Source organism: Prenolepis imparis, unplaced genomic scaffold (assembly GCF_030444845.1).
Source record: "Prenolepis imparis isolate NDT839.2.m4 unplaced genomic scaffold, iyPreImpa1.0 SCAF_8, whole genome shotgun sequence".
NCBI lineage: Eukaryota > Metazoa > Arthropoda > Insecta > Hymenoptera > Formicidae > Prenolepis > Prenolepis imparis.
The window spans coordinates 12,069,409-12,081,825 of NW_028141166.1; the positions used below are offsets into that span (position 1 = coordinate 12,069,409).

General features: G+C 29.9%; 2 protein-coding genes across 6 annotated transcripts in view; one reads left to right on the forward strand and one right to left on the reverse strand.

Moving 5' to 3' along the window:
* The window catches only part of Csn7 (COP9 signalosome subunit 7), an 87,030-nt gene that overhangs the window by 27,626 nt on the left and 46,987 nt on the right, over positions 1–12,417 (forward strand). The gene's annotated exons all lie outside the window — the stretch shown is intronic.
* Glurb (metabotropic glutamate receptor B) overlaps positions 1–12,417 on the reverse strand; it is a 157,009-nt gene that overhangs the window by 21,351 nt on the left and 123,241 nt on the right. For both annotated transcript variants that reach the window (XM_083044249.1, XM_083044250.1), the window contains exon 4: positions 5,478–5,617. In XM_083044249.1, the coding sequence (XP_082900375.1) occupies positions 5,478–5,617 (140 nt within the window). The remainder of the gene's footprint in view (positions 1–5,477; positions 5,618–12,417) is intronic.

Below are 12,417 nucleotides of genomic sequence, written 5' to 3' on the forward strand. Positions count from 1 at the left end.
ATCGTGCTGACAAGTTGCGGAGAAATCGTTTAGCTAAGCGGTCGTCTGCAGCCACTTTAGAGCGCGCATAAACGCGACGCGAGCAACGATACTGTGTCGATGTAAGTTACGTTTAATGCGATGAATAATGCACCTTCCGTGTTGCGAAATGCTGCGAAATACGCTACTAATATGGAAATACATCCTTTATGTCACGCGCGAGAACGTAGTGTCGCGAATAGCACATTGTATTAATTTTTTTTTCAACTTTTTGTTGTGTTACTACAGATACAAAATTTATCTTGGGTCGAGGTATATATAATATTTTCGAGAGAAATTTCAGAATTGTCTCGGGACTAAAATGTGAATTTTACAACATTTAGTAGAAACGTTATGACGTATTAGAGTTGTAAGATTGATTATCCTTAAACGATGAAATGTCATTCTTGTGAAGATAAAGTTCTTAATGATAGAAACGTGTTTTCTGTCATTTTGGAGAAGAGGTCGACTTTAATCCGACCTTGCCACCAGAATCGCTGCGAAAGTGATGAAGATCGAACGCTTTTCGATCTTGTAGAAGCATTATGAATATGGATAAACTAAATTGCTGGCTTGCATGAGAGAAAAATGTGCTAAATTTATGAAATAATAAGTGATACTTGTCTTTTTTCGGTCAAAATAGAGCTATTGTCAGACGATACCGAAATGTTACTTCATGCAACAGCTATTTTTAATATTCGAGTTTGAAATATTAAAATGGATTAATATATAATAACATTTTTTCGATCAAATTATACGATCAGATTATATAATAAATTATAAGCTAGAGAAATTGATATTATAAATATCCGCTATTTAATTCAAACTACACTTTGACTCAACAATCTGTGTTATCTTGTGTTTGCCATAATATATGTATAACCGTGAATAATCGGTTTGAGACAAGTTTATATTAGAAATTTCACTTTTTTCAAGAAAGTAATGGTGAGCACTTAAATGTTTTGCAAGGATATGCTTCCTACGTCAATTCTGTGCCTTTAAGCAAAAGTATGAAATTGGCTAGGTCGAAAAATTCATAAAAGTTTGCCACTTTTTTCGGAATACTACGTCATGAGTAAAAAGCGATCTCGGTTCACGTCACATACATTCTCGAACAGTTTCCTAGTTTAACGCAACGTAGTCGCGACAAGTTTCACGAGACTGAGTTTAACAGCTGCGACGGAACAGGCAGGAGTGGAAGAAACTATCTTGTAATATAGCGAATATGAGAAGATTTTTGAAACTGTTGTTAACAATCTCGATAAATAAATTTAAAAAATGAATATCGGTGCACCATCAGATTTAGTTTGTTAAAATTTCTAGTAAGAAGTTTTGTTAAATTTTGTTAAATTATATAAATTTGCATTTAAATAACACAAGTTTCAAGATTATGAGAACTCTATTATTTGACTATCTTAGTAATATCGCGAGATGTATTCAAAGTTCTATTTGACCTTTTGCGTCTGTTAAATAGTATTCTTAACTGTGTTAAAATATTTATTTCCGAAACATTTTATATATATATATGCACTGGCGGATCCGGGGGGGGGGGGGGTTAAACCCTCCCCCCCTTGCAAATTAAAAGAAACAGTTTTGCTGAATTTGTTTAAAAAATATAAATAAAGAAAAACAAACATTAAAGAGCTATCGACGTCAGGAGATCCGCTAGTGTATATATATAAATATAAGATACACTGTAAATTATACTCATTACGCATTCAAGGAGTTAAATATAGATTAAGTCAGACATAGGACGAAATGATGAGATAATTTCATTGCACGAAAATAATTAGGCGAAATTCTTTATATCTATATATAATATATCTATATAATATATATTATATAGATACAAAGAATTTCGCCTAATTATTTTCGTACAACAAAATTATCTCATCATTTCGTCCTATGTCTGACTTAATCTATACTTAATTCCTTGAATGCGTAATGAGTATAATTTACAGTGTATCTTATACATACATATTGTATATATATATATTATATATATATAAAGAATTTCGCCTTATTATTTTCGTGCATGAAATTATCTTATCATTTCATCCTATGTCTGACTTAATCTATTCTTAACTCCTTGAATGCGTAATGAGTATAATTTACAGTGTATCTTATACATACATATTGTATATATTATATAGATATAAAGAATTTCGCCTAATTATTTTCGTGCAACGAAATTATCTCATCATTTCGTCATATGTCTGACTTAATCTAAACTTAACTCCTTGAATGCGTAATGAGTATAATTTACAGTGTATCTTATACATACATATTGTATATATTATATATATATATATATATATATATATATAAAGAATTTCGCCTAATTATTTTCGTGTATGAAATTATCTCATCATTTCATCCTATGTCTGACTTAATCTAAACTTAACTCCTTGAATGCGTAATGAGTATAATTTACAATGTATCTTATACTTTTATATATATATATTTTATATATATATTTTATATATATATTATATATATATTATATATATATATATATATAAAAGTATAAGATACACTGTAAATTATACTCATTACGCATTCAAGGAGTTAAGTTTAGATTAAGTCAGACATAGGACGAAATGATGAGATAATTTCGTTGCACGAAAATAATTAGGCGAAATTCTTTATATCTATATAATATATACAATATGTATGTACAAGATACATTGTAAATTATACTCATTACGCATTCAAGGAGTTAAGTTTAGATTAAGTCAGACATAAGACGAAATAATGAGATATTTTCGTTGCACGAAAATAATTAGGCGAAATTCTTTATATCTATATAATATATATATATATATATATATATATACACTAGCAGATCCTTGGGGGGGGGGGGGGGGGCTAACCCCCCCTTGCAAATTAAAAGAAACAGTTTTGCTGAATTTGTTTAAAAAATATAAAGAAAAACAAACATTAAAGAGCTATCGACGTCGTTGATCCTGGAATAAAAGCTAATCATGAAACCAAAAATATTAAATAAAATAATTTTGCAAACCCCCCCCCCCCCATTATCGACGTCAGGATCCGCTAGTGTATATATGTATACATATATAAAATACATATTTGATATATAACATATTTAATTATATATGTATAACATATTTAAAAATTATATATTATTTAAATAATATATAATATAATTACAGTACTCTTTAATACATAATGAACTCTTTGAACTGATTAATGCAATCTCTCTTTTTCTTTCTCTCTTTTTTAATGATAAAAAAAACATTAAATTTAGATAATTATAAAAAAAAGAAAATATTTTGTGCATATTTGTCTATAATATTTAATTCTGCACGTTTATTGTATATCTATTAAGATTTACATTTTATATTATTTTAAAATTAGAATTTGAAATCTGTTTGATAACATCCGATGTTACTTTATTTTTTATACAAATTGCAATTTAAATGTACTTCAGAAAGTCGTTTCAGTTTCCAATAGCTGTATGAAGGCGGATCGTGATGTTGCGTGTTTGTTTCGCAAATCCCCGCGTTGAACTATAGAAATAGATAGAGATTCCCACCGCAGAAATGATGAACTAAATTAAATCCGTTGCCGTTTCCCTAGACTTATATTCTGCCTGATCCTTTCACGTCTTTCCCTGAAATCCTCGCGAAATCTCTTTCAAACTCCGCCGCGGTGGATTTTCAGAGGCATGAATCGACGACAGCTGAGGTTTTGCCAAGGAATCACTCCTTGCTTTAGACACTTATAACTCACGCGAAAGAAAAAAATTCTCTGCGTATAAGTTATACATCGCTTTTCGTGCGACTGTTTCAACGTTTCAATTAACACGCCTCTGATTTGGTTTTTAAAGCATCAAAGACTTTAATGAGTAAAATATTTGAAAAAAACTTGCAGCATGTGTATGTAAAGTGTGCGTACGCCTTTTCTTTTCAATAAGAATAAATAATTAATTTTGTTATCACGTATCAATCTCGCTCGAGGGCTAAAGATCATTATCATCTCATTATAACTAAATCGCTATATTTTGATCTTTTCTTGATGCAATCTTCATAACTTTGCATATAAATACACATATTATCAAAGTTTGACCTCTGCTATATCTATTACGTTGAGAAACTCAACATTGTAAAATGAGATCCTCACAATGTGGATAGTATAAATAGATTAATCTCGTAAACTCGCATACCAAGAACGACTATTGAGTGAAGGAACACACTAGAACTATTATTAAAGTTGTTATCTATAGAATCTTGCAATTCGAGTATCTTATTTAATAATTAGCAAGTTGAAGTTTGTTCTCTAGTTACTATGTAGTGAGCATGTATGTATCGATATTAGACAAATCTGTGCATAGTGAGAAAGAGATATAAATGACACATTAATTTCTAATTGCATTATTAGCGCATAATGTATTGTATTATAAACAAATGTTTTTTGACATTTGGCATTTAAATACACATTTATATAGAATTATAGTGAAAAATTGTTATTCTCTCGGGTTATATTGGAAAATAATTGTTAAATTTAATTTTGCACTCATATCCATCTTGCAGGAAATTATAAATTGATATTATCAAATTATAGACAATATTATTAAGATTCTAGTTTCACTTTGGTCGATGATCGTCGGCAAATATCGGCAAATATATAAATAACAGAAAGTTAATAAAAGTTTAATAGGCAATACGGCATTCTAGCGGTTGGACGGATAACGCGTTACAATAGCACCCCTTAAACCTCAACTAATAGACCGCTGAGAGCTATAACGGGCTAGGAGATTCGAATGGCTTATAAGCAAGTAGCGTTGAATGAGGTGATTTCACGGTACGAAGATTTTAAACCGCGAGTTCCGTAAACTTGCGTCAAGAATGAAATCTTCACGGTTTGTTGCCACCTGACATTTTTATTTTGCAAACCTTTAAAGGCACGATAAGTATTGCTTAGCTCTGAATTTTTGTGGTACTAAAACATGTGAAAAATATATGTGGAACTCTCTTCATGCTTATCACATCTTATGCTCGCTTTAATAATCATGCTATTTTATCATTTTTCTAATAAAGCAAGATCTCTCTCGTGTTTTTTATTTAGTTTTACATAGATAAACATAGATTATTTTACATAACTCTATATATATTTTTTCTCTATATTTATGACATATAAAATATTTATAAGTAAAATTTTTACACAAATAATAAATCTTACTTTCATTTTTTTTTTTACTTTTTTTACTTTTTTATTATTGAATGAAAAAGTATACATACATATGGATACGGCAAACATTAAATGTCACCGTAAACACTTTTTCTTAAGCAAAAAAAAAGAGAGAGAGAGAGAAAGAGAAATAATAATTTTCACAGAATATTTTTTGTAATTGAATCATTAAGATATTTTTGATATATATAATTGAGTTATTAAAATATTTTTTGTACTACGAAAATTAGATTCAAATATGTACTTACTTGCGGAATCCTAAATAATCGTAGAAGATTGGCAACCTGAATCGATGTTACTGAACTCGCAGCACCAACGACACCACTGATTACCTTTCGTACAGTTTTGTTGCAGTGATATTCTGCGCCGTCTATGTTGCTTATCGAACCTGAAATATACAATAATATCATATCATTGGTGTTCCCGTTTGTAATTGATTTAAAAGTAATATTTGAAATATTAACACATTAATTAGCTTAATGATACATCTATCAGCGTGCTCTATAGATGAAAGTTTGCTGCTAATAAACGCGGAGGTAAATTGGCGTTAATGCAATAATGATGTTGTTTCGTTCGGATCGTTAATATTTTCGTCATTGAATATACATGGAATGGGGTGTATTGGTCAATTAACCAGTTTACAATAATAATTCGTTTTGTGTGACACAAATAGGCAGAGGTTGAATCAATAAAAGAAGCGATATAATGCGAACGAAATGGATACCACAGATATCACAGGTCGATACAAATACAATTTGCACATGCAAAAATAAGTGGTGTAAATAATTTAAATATCTTGTTCATTGGTCATATACATATATTGAACAGATCCTTTTTTATTTATTAAATGTGTGCTATTTTATATAAATAAATTATGTATATACTTATAACCAACCAATTATAAAATTTTTACCGACAATCGTATACATTTGACCGATTACACGTGTCTGATATAAAATTAAAAAAAATTAAAATTTATTTAGTGCGTGCAAATTGTATTTTGTTAGTTAGCGGCCATGTATTATACAATGAAACAGTGCCAAAATTAATAAAATTTTTATAACATGAGATTTCGAAAGAATTCGTTATATTTTCGTTTCTGTTTTCTTTATCGCTTAAATTTTATTTCATACAATTTCGCAGGATAACACCTGTTGAATCGCTCGTTCTTCATGTTATAATAATTTCCAAAATTATGTATTGAATAGTGGGTGTAATCTCTCTCATTATGTTTTAAAATGTAATTTAAAATTTACTGCACAATTTAAAGCACACACAATGTGAAAACAATACTTTCTTCACTAAACTAAAATAATAGTATGCTTAAATAAATTTTCATACTGATATATCTTGCAATGTTAAGATATTTGTCTTATAGTATTACAAGTATTTTATATCTCATAAAACACGCCGCATTTTTATATTGTTCCGTTGATTATCACACAGGATGCAAATAAAGATACAGCGGAAGAAGTTCGATTTTTTGTATCGCTTTACTTTAAAGTTTTCTTTCATAAAAGTTCTTGTATAAACTCAATGTTTAAATTACGATGCAAGGAACGTTGCTTGTAATTGAGTGAAAATGGTGTCGGAGAATTTCAGACAGGCAGTCGTCGCCTGCATAAGAAATTATTCTGCCGTCCTAACGATTTTATACTTGGAGAACGTCATTCTTTAGCTTCTCGTTTACACACGTGGCCCGAGAAATGTTTACCAACGAAATTCACTCTTATTTCTATATATAGCCAGTGCAAATGTTTGCCAAAGGTTCAGCGTCGCGGATATCGAGAGGGTGAAAGTCGAACAACGACTCCTTCTTAGAGGTTTCGCATTTTTCCTCCTTTTAGAATTTTCGTTTTCCTTTTTCCAACCTTTCTCTCGTTGAGACGCGACGTCGGAAGAATTGCGATAGAAACGTTTTTCGCTCGCGCCAACAAATCAATGACAATAAATTTACCTTTTGCCAGAAGTCTTATGCATTCCACGAAAATAAAGAAATGATGAGCGGAGAAGGAGCTAACAGAAAAATGTAAAAATGGAAGCGCCTCGCATCTTGTTCTGAGCTCTTCATACGTCCTGCTTTGCACATTGTGAAAGACGAGATCTTATTTTCGCGGATATGCGCACATGATAATGCATGTTTCTTCCTTCAGCCAAGATTATGGTTTTGAGAAGTGAGAGAGGTCGATACACGGACCAACTGGCGCAATGCGAGAATGGAGAAATTTTTCTTATATCCACGTTTACGCGAACCGATGAATAAACTTGGAATACTATAAGGAAAACATTTTAACAATGCGGAGGATATATGCGAAGTATATCCATTGTTGTTACACATATTTTGCATTTGAAGATCAAAGATGTAGATACACTTTGTATATGCACACTATATATATATAATAATGTTAAAACGAATAATATTAATAATAAAAATTTATACCAATAAGAAAAAAATTATTAAAATTTAAATTAAAAAATTTATAATTTATAATAAATAAAATAAAATATATAAAAATTAAATTTATAATAATAAAGAAAAAATTCCCAAATTTTCATCTTTTTATAGATCGAAAATAGAAATTCAATATAAGTTTTTATTCTATAGTTATATAAAATGTTTTATAATTTATTTTTATGATATCAGATTCATTCAGTATTTTATTTAGAATTCAATTAATCTATTTGTAAATAATGCAATTTATTATTTTAAAAATTACGGATATATATTTAAAATTTTACAAATATATTTAAAAACACAAATTTATAATTAAATTAAAATTATAAATATTAATCTATTTCCAACGGTTTGTGCTTAATACAATATTAATTCTGTTTTATCTTTCTGTCAATATATTATTGCGTCACGTTGCCTTTGATATTGATTAAAATAAATGTTTTTTTTCATTCACTTTATATATTCTTTAACTTGAGTATTTTACGCTTGAAGTATTTTATCAATTGAAAAAATAGGTAGACTCGTTAACTGTCGTGTCCTAAAGTAGAAACTCTCTGTGAAAGCTTACAAATTGATGGATCGCTTGATCTATCGTTACACTCACCGTAATTGGCAAACTCATTACAAAGTAACGTTTAAAAAGCATCATCGTTTATATATAGATCGTTAACGGTTTTCCGTGTATTATATTTCAATTATATATTTATATAAAAATAAATAAATATTTATAAACAGAAGAATACAATGTAAACACAACGAATCGGTATAGAAAAATAGCATGGTAATAGCGTATCAATAATGCTTGTATATTAAAAAATATTTACATAGAAAATAATTCTTGCATAAAAATATGTTGATGTATTCGTCATCTCGATATTTCCGTATTCGATCACGATGCTCGCCGACTAATTTGCGTTATCTGAAAATGTACTCCGGTGCGGATTATTTCGGATAATCGATCGTCAACGCTGTGAATATTCGCGCTCGTTTCTACTCGGCGGATCGTCCTAATTTTCGGCTCATTGGCTATTACTGAAATTACGACAGCCGTTTGGTGTCGGAAACCGCGCGAGCTATGGTTGAGGAATATCGAATAACATTGCAGCTCTCTATCCATTCTCGCACGAACAGATATCGGGATTTCAAAATGGGGAGAGAATTATATATATATATATATATATATATATATATATAATTCTCTAAAATTGTTATTACGATTTAATGTTATTCAACTTCAAAATAAATTATTTGTATTAACCTTGATTACTCAAATTAAGAGGCATATTTTGAAGAGCAGTATATTTTTGACTCGATCGAATCTGATTTAATTTTTGCAAACACACCCAAATTTAGCTCACGGTTGTTTCAATTTAGGCGAACCTACTGTAATAATATAAGTAATATAAATAATTTCATCTGTTTTTGAAGGGGGAGATCTCTCTCAATTATATAATAAAATACAAATCTCTCTCTCTCTCTCTCTCTGTCTCTTGTATCGAAGTACTTTTTCGTGTCGCGCGGACGCATATTGTGAGGAGAAATGAGAATGCATAAGAGCGTTGGTGATGTTACCTTGAAATTACCTTGTGCTTTATAGCGAGATTTTTATTGAAGAAGTGAAATGGAACGAGTCGAATTAGCATAAAAGTACGTGTTACGAAATCCGATGCTTCCTCGCTCTGATACTTCTTCGGTCGACGTTAATAGACAGACGCGTAATTTGTTTAAAATTTAAATTACGACAAATTCTTTGAATTTATGAAAATGGAAATTCCGATTGCTAAGATAAATTATTGCGCGCGTAATTACTGTGTCCTATCTTCGTTTCAAACTATTCACTTTAAATAACAAATGTCGAAGAAATTGCAAAGAATTCGCAGGATGAAATATAATTATGTCATGCAATCGCACGTCTGAATTTCTTCTTTACAAATCTTCGAAATCTTAAGAAAAAAAATGATGAATGTTTGGAGTTATTTACTTATTTTTTTGCACAACCGATTATTTTTTTCTTTCATACATCGCGTTTTTTAATGTTATTTGCAGTACAGCAAAATTTCTTGCTTGCAAATCTGTATTATTAATGCAGGCTAGCTTTCTTTTCTTTTCTCTTCTTTTATCTTTAAGATTTTTCTCCATTCCATTCTGCTCAGGTTTATAACTATCGTGAGGTTTATAGCTGGTAGTAGAGAAGGGCAGTGCTACAATTATATTTATTCATGATATAACAATTCTGTTGAGTTAAAGTGTCTTTCATCTAAATGTAACGAAATGTCAGCAATGAATTATACGTTTAACTTGGCAACTTTTTTTTTCCGGTCGAGAAATTACGAAGCGAGAAACGAATGAAAGTACGCGAAAGCAGATTAAATGTGTTGGCGTTGATTTTAAGCGTCGAAGTGAGAAATTAGGGAGAAAAATAAAATGTCGGGAAACGTGCTGAGGGTATGGTACGCGAAAAATTCGAGAGAATGAGACCGAGTAGTGTAGCAGTAGTAGTAGTAGCGCGTTAATTTCGTGGGTCAAGATGTCATTACTATGCATCGCACGTAGAGCGGCTTCTTGACTTTCACGTTTTACTCTCGCAATTTAGAAGTGATTAGTAAAGATAACCACAGCGTGCAATTTCCTTGGAAGCTAAATGAAACATTTATGCTGATGCTGCTCGATATCGTTTACACAATCGTCGCGGTAGCTTCTCATCTTTCGCGAATTCTATTATATTCTCGATCATTATAGTTACTTATGGTAATTATACATTTAATTCAGAATTTCACATTTAATTATCGTAGCGATTATATTGCATCGTGATTATAGACATTTTAAAGCTTTTAGTTAACTAGATAGATAAATTTTATTATTACATTGAATATATTTCTATAACAATTGCTTGCGTGTGTATATGTGTATGCATACATGCACCTTTTATTAAATATATATGCAAAATATTATAAAATATTTATTAAATTATTAAAGCACAAAAAATACTTATAACAGATTTTAAATATCTGTTACAGATAAATAATATATAAATATAAGGAATGTGGAACTTGTGTTGCCTGCATATATGTATATAATCCAATATAATATTACGCAAAAATTGCATCCAATAATATATCATACATAAAACAGATGTTATATCTCATTCACAGAAAATTTATATCACAACACATCGTGAATAACTTCTATTTCTTATTTTTCTACAGCATTTCTGAAATCAAACCACTATAATATATGATATTTTACATTTAGATTTGATAATGTCAAATTGTATATTAAATTAAATAAAAAACAAATTAATATAATTATGTTTAGAATTGGGAAATAAAATTTGCTTTATTTTTAAATAAGCAATTCATATATTATCTTTTCTTAATATATTCGTCTCGAAAAATCGATTTATATTTCGCAGACAAAATTAAGTAAAGATTATTTACTTGAATAAGACTTCTTATCAAATTAAAAGTGTAGAGTTAATAAATTGTTTCGCATAATGCCATTTATTAAAATTATATCCTACGTATAAATAACGTATTCGTGTCCATAAACTCCTGAGGCACTGCATGATATATTCTAACGTTTCCTAAATATATATCCCGTGTGTAGATATATAGCTGGCGTATTTGCACAGTTTGGTAAGACGGATGAAACCACAGCGCGAAATTACCCTGTCGCTGTGATACAATCAACATCGGCGACAACCATGAATATCGCCAAACAAGTTTCCAATTTATAATAACGGGAATTATCTTGAAATCTATCGAGGGTAAATTTCGCTTTTTGTCTGCTTTGTTATGCGTGAAAATTTTCGTGTGAAAAAATTATTAATTATTTAGTTCATATAATTGATTCGTACCAACGTGTTGTGTTATATTTTTATTTTCACGTTGCTTAAATTATACTGAAATTCATCTATTGCGGCCTACATCGTGTTATTTTCGCAAACGAGATGAAATGCGTCAAATCAAACAATAAGCGTTTCGCTAATTAACACCTGCAGTTATGCGCGCAAGTTTGCGTACAATACCCATGTCCCGTATAACATGCTGTGCATATCCCACATTTCCTTTCCTCAGGAATTCAAGAGCGACTATTTCCGCAATGAACAGCCCGATCCTCCTTGACCATCTCACGTTTCGTGCTGGATAAACAATTCATTTATCAAGTCTGTATATCTTGCACGTATGTTGGCTTACACTAAATAAACTATATTGGCCCCAGAAATTAATCTGAAGTATAGTTTCCGATATTTTTATTTGCTGAATGTGAAGCTTATGACAATATTAACGTTTTTCTGAAAATATAATATATAAATCGTTATTCCGAATAAGGAATTGATATATATAGCATTTATGAATAATTCTGGAGATTATTTCTTTTTATGAATTAGATGTATGTATATATAATTCTCAGACGTTTATTAATAATTTGACGTATATCCGAATTGTTTGACATTCAATTTTATTTATTGCAATTAATAGACACGTTTAATTTCGGAATATTATAAAAGCTTTTATATAAACTTTTCGTTTTATACTTTATACTTATAATGTTCAATACTATTTAGCATGAAAAAATATTTATGAAATAATATTATATATAAATGATTTTGTAAATCGAATCATTCGGGGGTTGCACTCGAGAAATCAATTTACTAACACATGGTTATTGACACTTTTTGTTCTGGAAAATAAGAACAGGATTATCTCTTATTGCGCGATCATAAACAACAA